This window comes from Trichosurus vulpecula, chromosome 1 (assembly GCF_011100635.1).
Source record: "Trichosurus vulpecula isolate mTriVul1 chromosome 1, mTriVul1.pri, whole genome shotgun sequence".
NCBI classification, from domain to species: domain Eukaryota; kingdom Metazoa; phylum Chordata; class Mammalia; order Diprotodontia; family Phalangeridae; genus Trichosurus; species Trichosurus vulpecula.
Genome location: NC_050573.1, coordinates 511,642,139 through 511,659,352, shown reverse-complemented (window position 1 = coordinate 511,659,352; position 17,214 = coordinate 511,642,139). Strand labels below are relative to the sequence as shown.

General features: G+C 37.0%; 1 protein-coding gene across 2 annotated transcripts in view; it reads left to right on the top strand.

Annotated features, from left to right (window-relative positions):
* CEP120 (centrosomal protein 120) overlaps nt 1-17,214 on the top strand; it is a 107,407-nt gene that overhangs the window by 41,968 nt on the left and 48,225 nt on the right. For both annotated transcript variants that reach the window (XM_036740881.1, XM_036740882.1), the window contains one exon: nt 17,048-17,197. In XM_036740881.1, the coding sequence (XP_036596776.1) occupies nt 17,048-17,197 (150 nt within the window). The remainder of the gene's footprint in view (nt 1-17,047; nt 17,198-17,214) is intronic.

The following is a 17,214-nucleotide window of genomic DNA, read 5'->3' as shown; positions in this document are numbered from 1 at the left end:
TGAGGAGTGGGGGACCTCTTTTTAAAGGTATTTATTGGACTAAGTGTTCACTGAGGTTCCTTCCAACACTGAAATTCTGTGACTGATTCTATTGATGAAATATTGTTGGTTTTATAAATTATGTTAATTCCCTATAGAGGCTAGATGCCAGAATTTTATCAGATATGTTTATTACAAAAATTTGTAGATAGAATGCTGGATCTGGAGTCAAGAAGAGACGTAAGGACTCTGATCAGTGTAATGACCTGCCAGGATTCCAGAGGACCAGTGCTGAAGTAAGAGCTAATAGTAACTTAACATTTATAGAGCACAAACTATGTGGTTAGCACTTTACAAATATTAGCACTTTTTATCCTCAGAGCAATCCTGTGAGGTTGGTGTTATTATTATTCTCCTTTTTGCAGATGAAAGAAACTGAGGCAGGCATATTAAGTGACTTACCCAGGGTCACCTAGCTAATAAACATCTGAGGCCAGATTTAAACTCAGGTTTTCCTGACTCTAGATCCACTGTTCTATCTATTGCTCCACCTGGCTCCCTTGCATGGTAGCCCCTCCTGGAAGAGGAGAGAACATTTAGAGGCACCATTACTTAGAGGATGGTACAAACTAGATGAATTAGTGAATGAAACTAAGAAATAGCAGCAGGGGAGGAAGGAGCACAACCAAAGAGAGGGCTCTGTCAGGAAAGTTAAGGAAGTTGAGACTTTGGGGGCAGGGGAGGGGGGAGATTTTAGGGAGGGTGGAAGTTTGGCAGTGTCAGATGTTATAAAAAGATCAGATAGATCCTTACCTTGAGAAATTATTTTTTGATGGAGTAGTGGGTGCAGAAGCCAGAATAGATGGTAAAGGTGCAGTGGTCACAAATATAAAGTATACTTTTTAGAAATTTAGCCATGAGGTAAAACTTGCTGTCCTAGGAGAATCAAAGGAAGGCTTTTGTTTTTAGAGAGGAGAGATCTGGTGCAATGGAAAGGATGCAGGTCTGGGTGTTAGAAGACCCAATTTTTCATTTCAGCTCTAACACTGAGTAATGGTGTGACCTTGGACAAGTAAATTCAACAGAGGGTGTGCAATAGTCATACAAATATGAGAGAAAATATAGCTGCCCTTCTTTACCAAGTAAAATACAAACTGCATGGCCTGAAATTTAAGGCCCTCCACAACCTCTTAGCATTCTACTTTTCCAGGCTTGTTGCATCCTATTCTCCTTCAGTTACTCTGTTTCAGCCAAACAAATACTCACTGTAACTGGATTTCGTCCTACCCTTTCCTGCCTCCTTTGTGCAGGCCTGAATTTCTCTGGCATTGGTGTGAAGGATGTATTGGAGAGGGAAGAGGAAGAGGAGCTGGTGAAGGATACAGAAAAGGAGCAATTTGAGAGGTAGGATGAGAACCAGGAGAAGGCAGTGTCAAGGAAACTTAAGGGGAGGAGAGTATCAAGAAGGTGGGTGTGTTCAACAGTGTCATGTATTGCAGAGAAGTCAAGGAAGATGAAGACTGAAAAAAAGCCCATTTGATTTGTCAATAAGGTCATGAATGGTTTTGAGGGGATTAATTTCAGTCTAGTTTCTGTCCTCAGCGATCGACTGAAAGGGCTTTGAGGACTGTATGGGTGGTGGAAAAGTGTGGACAGAGAGCATAGAGTATTCTTTTACTTAATCTTTCTTGGCCTTGGTTTCCTTATCTTTCAGATGAATGAGTTGGGATATATGATTTTCAAGGTCCCTTCTAGCTCTAGCATTCTGTAATTTTATGGCTTATATTATTTGGTGAGCTAGTCAGCTGAAAGTGGTAAGCATGTGTATTAATTGACCTGGAACTAAACTCAGGATGGTATCTGGGATCTAGAAACTAGTATTCTTCACTCCATAGAGTGTGTACTGACTCTAGAATTCATTCATTCGGAAACATTTACCAAGTGCCCATTATGTATGGAGTGCTGCTCTGGGTTCTGAGAGAGAAAAAATTTAGGTTAAATGAGGAGTTCACAACTTCAGGAGAAGAAAAGGCACAGGCACAGATTTTAACTATAATGTATAATATTATATGATTAAAGAATTGCAGAACAAAATGCTGTCTGAGGTATAAAGATGAAGTTTGTCACAGACTAATGGTATTAGGAAAGAGTGCATGAAGGAAGTAGCATTTTCGCTTTAAACCATAGGAAGAAATTCTCCAGGTCAAGGAGGGAAGGAAGACATAGGCACTATGAGCCAACCTGTTTAGGCATAGTATATTTGGGGAAAAGAGCAGTAAGTTTGAAAGTTGGCAATATGAAATGAGACTAACGGCTGTATGGTACAAGGCTGTGGAGTGCCTTGAACACCAGTAGGATTGTTAGTAGGGAATGTTGTTTACAGCGAGTAGGTTATATTGCTTAGAAAAGGTGCTTTAAATTGAAATTATGAAACAAAATCTAATTTTTACATGAAAACTGTTATAATACAGGGCTATATAATTCCTTTATATTTTTGGGTGGGGTTATCTTACTGTTGAAAATTTAGTGCTTCAACATTTTATAGAAATGACTATAAACTCCCTCCCATATCAGAATTTCTACATCGTGAAAGTTCTTTTTTCAGAGTAACCACCTTGCTCAAAATGCTTTTCACCTTCCTAATATGGAGGAGCCAATTTGCTAGCCATGCTAGAAAACACATTCTCATCACATTATAATTACACTACCAACCCCCATCCCATACTCCCATTCCTTTGTTCTATTTAAGTGTGTCCCCATTTTCCTTATTTTTGTCAGTATCTTTGAGCTTCCAAAGAGAGTTTCTGTATAGTATTGCCATGGGCATGACCAAATTTGTAAGTTATGATTCAGAGGAAAAGGGACATGGATGTTAATGCAGAAAGAGGCTGATATTGTAAGATCATTTGTCTGTTGCATGCCTGCTGAGTGTCAGAAGTGAATATAAATGGCTAAGTACTATAAATGTAAACTGTCAAAAGTAAACCTTTTTAGGCTATGACTTGCTATCTAAATATCAAACAAAGCCTCTTGATCTAACTTTTAAGCTATCCTTTCATATCTCTTTTCTCCCTTCCAAACTTGTAGAAAGAACAATATAAACTTACTGCCTCTTTATTACATTCACTCCTCAACATCTTATATTCTGGTTTCCAGCTCTATTTCCCGAAGCCATTCTTTCCAAAGTCACTGAATACCTCCTCTTATTCACTCCTCATCCTCCTTGACTTTTTTTTTTTTTGCCAAATATTCTACCATTGACTATGCCTTCCTTCTTAATAGTCACTTGTCCCTTGGCTTCTCTGACACTCTCCTATTTCCTGCTGCCTCTATGATTGTTCCCTCTTGGTTTTCTTCACCATTTTCTCTTTTTCTACCTTGCCCCCAACTCTAGGCATCTACCAAATTTTTGTCCTTGGTCCTTTTTACTACAGATTATCCTCATATCTGTATTTTCCTCTAAAACCTCTTATGAGTTCCAGGCCCATAGATGCTTTTTAAACATCTCTATGTAGAACTGGAAGGGATCTTAAAAGCCAGGTAGTTCAACTTTTTCATTTTACAGATGAAGAAATTGAGGCTTAGAGAGGTCAAATGATTTGCCCTTGCTCATACAGCTATTAAGTGTCAGAGGAAGGATTTAATCTAGGTCTCCTATGAGTCCATTACTTTGTGGGCTCATTGGTTTTCTAAAATTCAACATACCCAAAATTGAATTCATCATTTTTCCTAAACACTACCTCAAACCTCCTGTTTTTCATTCATACCTGCATATTTTTAGTAGTATCTGTCTACTCCAGATCTTTTAGTCATCTTTAATTCTTCCTTTGCCCTATCCTCTGCATCCAATCAATTTCCAGGTCCTTTTTTTCTCTTTATAGTATCTCCTCCAACCATCTCTGTATTTTTATTCTTTGTTCCCTGACTGTAATTCACATACTTCAGTATCTCTCTTAAGACCGTTGTAATTGCTGTCTAGCTGGTTTTCCCATGACCAGTCTCTCTTCTTCCCTACCTGTTGTATCTTCACACAACTGCCAAAATAATCCCTTAATAGAAAGGTCTAATATTTTTGTCCCCTTTTCCTAGACTTTCCTTCAGTGTCTCTGTTCCCACCTGGCATTTAAGGAAAGTTTTCAGCTGTTTTTAAATTTTAGTTTCAGAAACTTCTCTTTTATTTTCTGTGTTGCTGACCAAACTAAACTATCTGTTTCTTAATCTTGTCTTTAAGGTTTATTTTAGCTACTTCCTCTTCCATGAACCATACCCCAATTTCTCTCTCCTCTGCATTCCAGATATGTAATATATCCTGTTACTGTTTTATCTCTGCTATCTATTTAACCTCCCCTCTCCATTCTAACTTGTATCAATAATTATTTAGCATGTCAATTCCTTGAATATAGGAATTGTGCTTCATTTTAATTTCTCCTGCTCCTATGCATTATACATTGCATATAGGAGTAACTTAATGAATGTTTGTTGACTTCAATTATGATATAATTTTGAGACATTAAATAATCTAGAAAAATAGAAAGTAGTCTAAAGAAAAAGTTATTCCATATAGTCTTTCTTGTTACTGCCAAACCGTGTTTAAGTTTTCTGAGAATGTCTGTTATTTAACTTGCCAAGATTTTCCAGGTATACAGGCTGTACAAAAATAGTTCTTTTCAAACTTCTACAGAACTTGAGAGTTTTGTGAAGTTCTGAATTTCCTTGGGCAGCACAGTGTATGGAAGCACAGTTTATTCTACATTTGGTTAAAGTTCTTATTCTATAAAAACAATACAGAAGAAAGAAGCTCCATAACCTTGAAACTTTAAAAAATCAGGATTGTATAATGGAAAGAATCCTGGATTTGGAATTGGGGATTCAATTCTGTGCTGTGCAACTTAGAAACCATGTTACCTTATGTCTTCTTTCCTTCTTTACAAAGTGAGAAGGTTGTACTAGTTGCACTTAGGTCTCTTCTGTAATATTAACTATGAACTTAAAGATTATTTATTAAATTTCATTGGATAAATGCATTTTGGTTTTTTTCTTGGAGGTGGTACACAGGGGATGCAAAACATTGCATATAATTATATTTTTTCTTGATTGCTATAAAATTAAGCAAATTATCATTTATCAGTAAGAGGATAAAAACCATTAAGAAAGGATTTTTATGCTTTTATGCTTTTGTGAAGTATTTGAATCAAAATGGTGGTGAAATATATGTTTGTTGATATATTTTAAGCCACGGAATGGTATAGTGGAAAGAGCCCTGGATTTGGAATCAGAGTACTTGGGTTCCAATCCTCAAATTGCTATGTTAATATACTAGATTATCTACAAGATCTTTGCAATTCGAAACCTAGGATTGGATGTGACTTTTCTCTTACCTAACACATTATTTCTAGGATAGAGATTCTTAGTCTTGAGCCTATAAACTTGTTTTAAAAATATTTTCATACCTTTTTTTAGTATAACTTTTTGTTTGTAATCCTGTGTATTTTATTTTATGCATCAAAAAACTTTATCCTGAGAAGGGGTCCACAAGGCTTCACCATGCTTCCCAAGATGATAATGACAGAAAAAAAAAGGTTAACCTCTGCTTTGGGATTATAAGTAATTAATATACTTCTTTTTTTTTGAAAAAGAACTTTTTATTGATATTTTTGTTTCTTACACCACATTGTTATTCTAAGTATCCTTTTCCCAGCCTCTCCCAGAGAGCCATCCCATATGAAAAATTGTATTTTTTAGGGAGTAAAAAAAAAATTAGCACAACTGATTGATAACATTGAAAAGTGTCTGAAAACGTGCAGTATGTAACACCTGTGGACCTTCTTCTTTGTGGAGCAGGCTTGGGAGTGTCTTTTCATCTTTCTCTATGCTAGTCCTTTTTGAATTTAAAATTTTGTTCCATTGACTTGCTTTTTGGCATGTAGTTCTTTCCATCTACATTGCTGTAGTTACTGGTCTTGAGTCTGTTTACTCCTCATGAGTGCATATAGATCTTTCCATGATTCTCTGTATTCACCACACAGCACAATAATATTCCATTATGTTAATGTGCTATAATTTGTTAAGCCATTTCACAGTTGATCAGTATCTACTCTGTTTCCAATTCTTAGCTATCACAAAAAGCGCTGCTATAAATATTTTGGAGTATATAAGAACTCTTTTCTTATTGATGTCTTCTTTGTGATGGGGTCTTTGGTTGAAAGAGTATGGACATTTTAGTTACTTGATTTGCTTAATTGCTTTCCAAAATGGTTGTCTCATTTCACATCTCCACCAGTAGTTTATTAGTATGCCTGTCTCCCATTACCACCCCTCAATATTGACTAGCCACTTTTTTGTTGATTTGCAAGGCATGGGGTAAAGCCTCAGATTGTTTTGATTTGCATTTCTCTTATTATTAGTAATTTGGAGCATTCTTTCATGTCGTTGTGAATATTTTGCAGTTCTTTTGATAATTATTTATTCATATCCGTTAACCATTTAATTATTGGGGAATGGCTGTTTTATACACACACACACACACACACACACACACACACACTCTTTTTTTTATATCTTAGATACTAAACCCTTATCAGAGCAGTGTGCTACAAAAAAACCTTTTCTCCTTTGACCACTTCCCTTCTTATTATAGATGCATTAATTTTATCTGTGCAAAAGTTGTTTAGCTTTAGTGTCAAGTAGTCAAAGTTAGATATCTTGTCATTTGTAATTGCCTCTATCTTAGAATATATCTCCTCCCCATAGCTGTGAAGGGCACATGATGTTTCTTTTCTAATTTTTTTAATAGCATGTTCTTTAATATTAAGTTTAATATTAAGCATATACATTTAGAATGTATTGTGGAATATGGTATAACTTACTCTGAGCCTAATTTCTTTCAGACTGCTTTCCAGTTTTCCTAGAAGTTTTTATTAAAGAGAATTTTTCTCTAGCTAATTAATGTTTTCCATTTTATTAAACACTGGGTAATTGAGTTCTATTGTTTCTGAATCTTCCTTGTCTGGTCTGTTCCATTGATCTGTCTCTGTTCTGTAACCAAGTATTTGTGGTTTTGATGACTGCTGCTTTACTATATAGTCTGAGATCTAGAAGGGCTATTCCCCCTTTGTCCATACTTCTTTTCATCATTTCTGTTGATATTCTAGGTCTTTTGTTTTTTTCAAATGAATTTTGTTATTATTTTTATCAAGTTCTGTAAAGTATCCGTTTGGTAATTTGATTGGTATAGCATTAAAAGAATAAATTAATTTTGGTAGTGTTGTCATTTTTATCATATTGGCACAGTCTGGTCCCTCCAGCTATTTAAGTTATTCTTTATTTCATTAGGAGTATTTTGTGAAATCTATATAAGTCTTTCGTGTGCTTTGGAAGGTTGATTCCCGGATATTTTATGCATTTTGCAGTTATTTGGAATAAGATTTCTCTTTATTTTTGTTTCTCATGTTTTGTTATTATATGGAAATACTGTTGATTTTTGAGATCTTATTTTGTAGCCTTCAACTTTGCTGAAGCTATTAATTCTCTCAATATGTTTGCCTATTCCCTGGAGTTTTCCAAGTATAGTTTTATCTCCTCTTTACCTATCTTTTTTCCTCTAATTCCTTTCTCTTGTTTTATTGCTATTGTAGCATTTCCAGAGGAATATCAAAAGATAAGTGAGGAGAGTGGGCATCCTTGCTTTACTTCTGTATTTGTTGGAAAAGGTTCTGGTGTATCCCCAATTGCGTATGCTGCTTGCTTTTGGTTTTAGATAATGCTTTTTACTGTATTTTTTAAAAACGTCAAAATGCCAATACTTTGTATGGTTTTTTGGCATAAAACAGTACTGTATTTTGCCAAAGGTTTTTTCTGTGTCTGTTGAGATGATGATGTAGTTTGGGATGTTTGGGGTTTTAATATTAATGGTTAATTTTGTTGATTGTTTTCCTAATGTTGAACCATCTTTTCATAATTGTTAAAAATCCCACTTGATCATAATAAATGATTTCTTAGATAAATTTCTTTGGTTTGTTTTCTGGGATTTTGTTTATAAAGTTTTTGAGTCAATATTCATCAATGCTCTTGGTCTGTAGTTTTCTTTCTGTGTTTTATCTTTTCCTGGTTTAGGTACTGGGACTATATTGTCTCATAAAAGGGTTCTGGTGCTTTCTTTATCAGTTTGTCAATTTTTAAGAATAATTTGTGAAATATGGGTACTGACTGCTCTTTAGAAGTTTGATAAAATTCTGTGCATCCGTTAGGACCAAGAGTATTTTTACTTTCTTAGTTCCTTTACAGCTAGATCTATTTCCTTTTCTGTGATTGAGTTATTTAAGAACTCTATCTGGTCTTCTGTAGTTTGGATACTTTATATTTTGAAGGTATTCCTTTGTTTCTTTTGTGTCCTCAGTTTTGTTAACATATAACTGTGTACAATGTGTTCTGATTATTCTTTTTATTTCTTCTTATTTTTCTATGATTACATGTTGTTCATTTGCTATTAATTTGATTTTTTGCTGACTTTTTAATCAAATTATCTAAGAGTTTATCAATTTTATTAGTCTTTTTCAAAGAAAAAGTTTTATTTTTATTTATCATTTCTTTTCAAAGAAAAAGCTTTTATTTTTACTTATCATTTCTGTAGGTTTTTCATTTCTAATTTATTTCATTTTTAATTTCTAATACTTCCTCTTTGTGCTTATTTTAGGCTAATGTTTATTTGTTGGGTTTCATTTTTTAATGAATATCCGGTTCATTAATCCTTTCTTTTTCTGTTTTTTAATGTGTGTTAAGGTTTTGATTTTTCCCCTGAGGATTGTTTTAGCTGCATCCCAGAAACTTTGCTATGTTGTTTCATCATTATGATTTTCTTTTATTTGTTCTTTGATTTATTCATTTAGGATTTCATTGTTAAATATCCATTTGGATCAGTATCTTCTGTGGTCCTTGAACCAATTACATTTTTATTTGTATTTTGGTCTATAAAGACTATATTTGCAGTTTCTACCTTTTTACATTTGTTTGTAATATCCCTGTGCCCTAGCACATGGTCAGTTTTAAGTGTTTCATGTGGTGCTGAGAATATGTATGTTCTTTCATTGTTCCATTTACAAATTTCTATTAGTCTTTAACTCTTAGTTTCTCTAGCAATTTTTTCAATTCTTTGTTTTCCCTTTTATCTTTCTGTTAGATTTGTCCAAAATTGAGAGAGAGAAAGAGAAACAGAGAGAGACAGAGAGAGAGAGAGAGAGACAGAGAGAGAGAGAGATTGAAATCTCCTATAACTATTATGTTATTGTAGATCTGCACAACTTGGCAGTAGGTAAGGGCCAAAATTAAGATACCCTAAACTTCTTTGGGCTGCAGATAGGTTAAACTAGAGACAGACTGATGATGGTTGGTTGCCTCAGGCCATGTGGCAAACAGGAGACTGCTCAGTTCCAACCCAAATTTTTTATGCCCAAAATCCTTTGGTGGGCTGCAAGTGGCCTGCGGGCTGTATGTTGTGCAGGCCTGTGTTATTGTTTGTGTCTTTTTGTACCTCAGATGATATTTCCTCTCTGAATTTGTTTTCTGAGGCATTTAGAGTATATAAGTTTATTACTGACATTGATTTGTTTTCCATGGTTCTTTTCAGCATAATATAAGTTTCCTTGTTTATCCTTGTTTATCTTATTTTATTTTTATCTTGTCAGCTTTCATGATTGCAATTTATATGCATGCTAAATTTTTTATAAATCAGTTTTATTTTGTGTATGTCTTTGTTTTTTAAATATGTTTCTTGTAAGCAAGAAGTAGGGTTTTGTTTTCTTATCCAGTTTGTCCCCTTTTTATTTTATTGGATTGGCTAATCCATTCACATTTAAAGTTCTGATTTAGGTTTATATGTTCTTCCATCTGTCTTTAATTTTTTTTAATTCAAGTTATGATCCTCTCTCCTTTCCCCTTTTGCTATAAACACAGTATTAAGATCCTTCAGTTACTTTACTTTCATCTTTTTATAAGGTAGTTCTGTTCCCATTGTCACCCCTTTTCCTCTCTCTTGTTAGCTCTTTCCCTTTAGAATTTTGCTTATTGGTTCCTTTTTCTTTCTTGGTTGTATATAGTTGTAATTAAGGAGGATCTTGTTATCCTTTTAGAGTTAGTTTCTCAGGATCCATGGCCATGGCAATGTCTGGTTTCCAGGTGTTAGATAATAACTCCCAGAATAGCCCCAAGGATCCTAGATAGTAATTCCTAGAATCATAGTGATAGACAGTCCTACTGAGGCTGCATGGTAAGATGTAGGGGTGCCGTGTGATATTTACGAGGCTTGTGCAGAGTGGTGATATTGCTAAAGTTAACCTGTGAGCTTAATGTTGGCAAGATGCTGTCTTTGTCTATTGCCCTATAAAGCAGGTGGGCACTGGTCAGCGAGGGGGAAACCACGGGGAATCTGTAGGGGAACCCATTTGGGATTTGGGTAATGCGTGGAGGAAAGCATGTACCTGCCTCAACTGGCCCCCATTGAGGCTTGAAGGGATTTAGGGAGTGCACAAACTGGAATGCTGTGCCTGTCTCGATTGACTTCATCCAGGTGTAGGGGTAGTTGCCCTCCCTTCTCACCTGTCCCTGAGAGAAGGGTGATTAGGGAGGTGCTCCCATTATCAGCAACCCTTCTGAGAAGACTAGAGTAGAATAAAGTAAGATTATTAACCCCTCTGAAGCTGTCTTCCTGTTCTTGTCTGACCAGATCAAGAGTGAAGCTTTTAGAGGCTGGAGTCCAAAAACTCCAGTGCCTCCTGTGTGTCATCTGTGAAACAATAGTTATGTGATTGCCCTCAATTTGACAAGTAGATTTCCCTTTCCTCCTCCCCCGCCGCCCCACCCCTTCTACTAGTCTTGCTAATTTTTTTATTTCATTTTTTGTGCCCCTTTTAAAAATGATTTTTCTTGTTCTCTTTAATAAGTCATCTCTTTCCCTCTACTTTAGATCCTTATTTTCTGATTTAGAACTGCAATAATTATCTGATCTCTCTCTTTTCTCTGTATTTCTCATTCAATCAAAGCTTCGAAGGTATCACTTCTAGGCTCTCCACTCTAGGGATTTCTGCACTACCTCATAGAACTTGCCCTATGGAGTCTCCTTTTCTGTTGTGCCTCGTTTCTAGAACAATGTCAAATGTTGCAGGTGTCTGAGAAGACTCCCTCACCATGGCCTTTTCTGTTCAGCCCACCACTGATCTGTATTCCCCCCTCCCCTTACCTTTTGTTCCACATTTGCCTAGAAATCTCCTCCCTATCTCCACTCTTTCCCACTCCTTCAGATGCCAGTTGCCCCCAGGAATTTTAACTCCCCCCTCCCATTGTAAGGCAAATAACTTTTCGAGTACCAAATCCCCCAAACTATACCCAGTATAAGGTTCCCATCTCCCTTCACAGACCATTCTCTTTCCCCTCCCACTACCAAAATAATACCACCTTCCTTTCCCCTTTTCAAGTTTTCTCCTCCTCGGCACCCGGTCCCCTGCAGGCTCTTCTCTTTCTGAGACTACAGGAGTCACCTCAGTACTAGTTTTTGATTTAACACTAGCATATCACACACTTCTCTCTATTTCTCTGCTCCCTGCCTCCTTTCATATATTATGAACCCCATATTTTATTATAGTACTGTTGTACCAGAAGCGAGCGAGACACACCACAGAGTATAAGTTTTAAGTGGAGAATTTATTAGCCGGCGGCCATTGGGGTACTGCACCACAAATCGATGGCCCTGTGTTGGGGTGATGGCTTGGCTTATATAGGATATATGGGGGTACAGGGCAGGGAAACAGGAACAAAGGTCCTGGCTGATCAAAAGATTCAGTCAGGTTATCATACTAGTGGGATAATCTCATTTACATTCCTTGGTGGAGTCACGGAGCCCCAGGGATATCTGCTAGAAAGGGTTTGCCAGGTTATCCTTCAGTGGGATGGTCCTATCTATTGACATTCCTTGGTGGAGTCATGGAGTCCCAGGGGGTTTGCTAAATGCCAAAGATACCTGAGTCCATTCTTTCTGGGGGTGCTTGTCAGTAGCTAGGGATTACTCAGGCTTTCCTAATTTTCCTTGTATTACAGTACTGCAAAAAACATTGTTTCATTGTAGACAGAGTATCAACAGGGTTCCATCTATAATGCCTGTTATCTGCTTCTTTCTGTGACCTCAGCCAGATTTCTTCTTTCACTTTTGTGTGTATGTTTAGAAAGAAGTCTATTACTGGTCTCTCAGCCATCATTCTGTTGCTGTCCTTAGCTTCTGGATTTACTAATTCTTTCTGCATTTCTGTTGTTTGGGATGTTCAAATTTCTTCAGTTCAGGTTTTTCTTTTTAAAAATGTTTCAAATGCCCTCTTTATTATTGAACATCCATCTTTTTTCATGCATGGTTAATCTTAGTTTTGCAGAATAAGTCACCCTGGCTTGCATCTTGAGCTTCTTTGCTTGTCTTTCCATTACATTTGCTGGTAGGTTCAGAATAGTCTTGCATTATTCAAATGTCTTTTTCTTTGTGTTTGCATGGCTTTCTCCTGATTGCTTGCAGAGCTTGTTTCTGAATTGAATTGTTAACTTTAACTGCATTGTCGTTTGCAGCTTTGGGTTTTTTTTTCTTTCTGATGGCGATCTATAAATTCTTTCACTAGATACTTCATTTTCTGTGTTCAGAAGTCCTGGGCAGCTCTTTCCCATTTCCTTCATGATAGGATTAAGGTCTTTGCCCTGTTGTGTTCTGGGAGACCTGTGATTCCCAGGTTGTTCTTTGTATACCATATCTTCAAGATCAGCATGTCTCACTTGCACAGTGAGTGTATTTCCTTTTAATGTTACTGTTTTTTGCTTCTCCTAGAGTGTCTTTCACGTCTGTGGATTTGCCTTCCCAATCTGTTACTCTCTCTTTTATTATTTTGCTTTTGTTACTTGCCGTTGAATACTCCAGTTTTTCTATTCTACACAGTGTTCTTCCTGTACAGGCTGTTAATTCTATTCTCATAATTCTCCTTTCCCTTTTGAACTACTTGAGAATGTGATGTCGTGGCTCTACATGTCTCATATTTCATAGGGTCCTCTCCTTGGTTTTTCAATATTTATTCAAAGATATCTGAACTAATTTACTGTATCTGGAGACTATGTGTCCTTCTGTTGTCACAGCTTTTCCTGTTGATTTATCTTCAAGGTTTTTGAGTTTTCTTCTTCCTGAATCTTTTGTAGTTTCATTCATTTTTTCCTTCCTTATTTCCTCCTGTCAGTCACTTGCTGACCCACTCCCCTCTGATTGATTGTGGTTTTCTTGAGAGATGGATCTCTGAGTATCTCAGCATCTTCCCAGGCTGGGTAATGCACACAATTTACCAGCCTTGGTCTTTGCCTCCAGTGACTTTTGAGTGGTCAAAAGCAGCTTTTCTTTCAGGCATACTTGAGTGCTACACACGCTGCAGCACCAACCCCGCCTCCCCCCCCCCCACACACACACACACACAGTGTCCTTTCCTGGTGTCCTGTCCCACTCCCTCTCTTCCTTGGTTCTTTGGCCTGACTGGGGCATTTCAGAGGTTTGCAAGCTTTATTCCCACCCACCTACCCATGCCCGCATCACTGGCTCTTTTAGTGTTACATTGTTGACCTGGCTCTGATTTTGCTGATGCTATTGGGTTGGCTTCCCTGGCCTGGCAGTTTAGAATTCTGCAGCGCTGGTGCTGTGGTGCTATGGCCCCATTGCTCCTGAGCAGCTATGGCCTCCTGGCTGCTAGTGCAGCTTCATTGCTGGTAGCATGGGACTTGGAGAAGGAGCACTGAGGAAGCTCAGGGTCAATGAGTGTTAATTCATGGGTTTTAGGCTTTTTCTTTTAAGCCTTTGTTTGGATTCTGAGTGTCCTAGATCAGAGTAGTCCAAAATGCTGATTTATGTGGCCGGCCTACAAGCATAGAAATTTACATAAATTCTTTAGTAAACAGAGCTGAGCTATGGCAGAGTTCTCACTAAAATGGCAAATCAAAATATATTGTCTGTTATTTCAATAGAAACCTAAGGTTGGACATGTGAGAAACGCGATTTTGGGGATCACTGGACTTCCCCAAATTGTGAGAAAATGCGGTTTTGGGGATCACTGGACTTCCTAGGCAGGGCCAAAGTCCTGAGGAAGAACCCTGTGATAATCCCTAGGGAAGGCTGTACAGACCACAGGACTTCCAGAGGAAGACCAAGTGGTAGCCCCCCCTCAATCTGTGGGGATCACAGGGCCCCCAAGGGGTCAGACCCTAAGGAGGACCGAAGTGATGGCCCCTTAAAACAGCAGTAAGATCACAAGGCTCCCAAGACAGGGCCAGAAGTCCCAAGTGATGTCCCCTTAAGAAGGCTGTGCAGACCACAGAGTTCCCCATGGAAATCCTGAGTGGTCACCCTCTTAACACCGCAGTGGGAATCACAGGACTCCCCAAGGTAGGAACAGGAAGTAAGCCTGAGACGAGCTTCTGCTACTTATTGCTTTCCTTTCCTTAACCTTAGGAAAATCCATGTGATTTGCCCATTCTCACCCAAAGAACTCAGAACCAGAGTGGGCAGAGGAAGGCATATTATTACACTCCTCGCGAGAGCAGGTGTAGTGCTCACTGGAACACTCACATGGATACAGCTGCAGGAGCAGGGGTAACCATTCCCTCCACTCCTACTAGAGTTATGGTTAGTTTACAATCTTTATTTTTGACATAGTTTTCCTAGGTTATACGGTTTATACAGGTAGGATAATAAGGATACAGAAGCAAAAGTGAAGTTAATTGGATTTTCCTTGTCTTAGTTTAGGATTAAACTACGTTCTTTTACTTCCCCTACTTTCCCTCTTGAATGTATGCAAATTATGCAAATCAGTAGGCCTGGATTCTTGACCAAGACCAGTCCCTAGATAAGCTTGAACTGGTTCAAGCTGTTTGGCCTCTCTAATTCCCCTGACTGCCTTCTCAAAAAGCATGCACATGCGTACAAGCCTCTGACCTCTCACCTGACCGACCTTGAGGCCTGGTTTCTGCTAAAGCTGGGGTGGGGAAAGGGGGGGAGTACACCTTCAGTTCTGTGGAAACAAAACTCCTCCTCCCATTTCTTACAGACAGCCCTGTCCTAGATCATGGAGACAGATGGATTTGCTTTATCTTTGTCATGATTTCTCTTTTTGAAAGGTTTAAGAGTTGGGGGGAGTTGGTAAAATGGCTATCTCATCTTCTTGCTCATGTAACCTGAAAGTGAATGAGTATCCTTTTTAGAATTCTTTACTTTTTTTGCATTCCAGTTGTTACTTCAGCCCATTCTACATCCTCTGTTCTAAGGCATGTTCACATGAATGAATACTTTTAGAGTTACCTAAGGTTCTTGGGTAATTGGGACATTTAGTCTGCTAAAAGCAAAGACAAATGTAGAAATTATAGCATTGACCTCAGATAATTAGAAAAGATATCAGTTCTTATACCAGCCTTTTCTTTAACTTGGTGTGTATATTGAAACAATAACATTTCTGTGTAGTATAGTCAAAGAGGCATTGGAGTTGCCATCAGAAGCTTTCTGGTCATTAGCCAAGTAAATCTCTTTAAGCCTAAGATTTTTTAAATTAAATCTTTAATCTGTAAAACCAAGATAATACTTAGTACCATTGCATTAAAGGAAGAAGGGATCTTAGAGGCCACAGAATCTAACCTCCTGTTCTTGAAAAATGAGAAAATTAAGCCCTAACATTTTTGAATGATTTGCCCAGCATCTCAAAGATAAGTGACAGATCAGAAATTTGAACCCAGGTTTGAAAGGAACTGGGTGGTTCAGTGGATAGAGCTCCGGGTCTAGAGTCAGGAAGATCTGAATTCAAATATGGCTTATGTATATATATATATATATATATATATATATATATATATATGTATATATATGTGTGTGTGTGTATTTATATACGTATATGTGCATATGTATGTGTATGTATGTATATACATACATGTGTGTATATATATACATATATATAAATAACACTATGTGGGTATGTGTATATATATGTATGTATGTATGTGTATATATATATATATGTATGTATGTATATATGTATGTAGTTGTGTGACGTTGAGAAGTCACTTAAACCTCTCTCTGCCTCAGTTTTTATCAACTCTAAGATGGGATAGTAATAGTACCTCTTCTAGGAGTGTTGTGAGGATGCAATGAGGTATTGGCAAGTGCATAAAACAGTGCCTGATACATAGTAGACTTGTTTCCTTCCTTCCATCCAATCCTCAGACCTCCAGTGTTTTTATTCCTTCTACTGCACTGTGCTTCTTCCCCTACTTTGCAGGGTAGTTGTGAGAGTCAAATAAGAGAATATATATATATGAAAAGCCCAAAATTTGGAACTATAAAGCCCTACATGTACTTAAGTTATTATTATGCTTCTCCACCTGTGAAAAATGAGAAGAATAATGTCAAGTTTGTCTTATTCTTCTGGGAATATTGAATTTATACCTTTTTAGAATACTAGTGCTGTGGAAATAGACACTCTTCTTATGCTTATTTAAAGATTTTATTTTATATTCAATAGTTACTGATCATATCACAGATTTAGTGTTGTAAGGAAATTAAGAAATCATTTGACTAAATCCTCTCATTTTACAGATAAGAGAACTAAGGCCTAGCAGATTAAGACACTTACCCACAGTCAGAATCAGTTGTACTGTTGAGACTCAGGCATATACAGATCCTTAGATACCAGAGCCAGTGTAGTGTTTGGAATTTTTTTGAAGACTAAAGCTAAAGTGACTAATCCTATTTCATGTTCAATAAACATAATTTTTTGATGCATTTGCATAAATTCAGTATGTTGTAAGGAAATTTGAAAATGTTTTTCTTATCAAGTTAGTATAATTTTATCCAAAAGATTGAGATGTATATAAATACAATATAAGCTTAATTAATGTTATCCCTTTTTTTTGTTCATTTTTACTTCCATTTCATTTTATTATTTCCAATTAGATTTTTTCTTAGTCAGAATTTACATCTTTATAATCATATCCTTAAACAATCTGCATAATTTTTATGTGGTACTAGGTATTCCTATCCGTTCTTTGGAAGTGCTGCTCCTATCATGACCAATCCACCTGTAGAAGTTCGGAAAAATATGGAGGTTTTTCTTCCTCAGTCTTACTGTGCATTTGATTTTGCTACTTTGCCTCATCAACTCCAAGATACCTTCTTGAGGTACTGTCTATATGTGT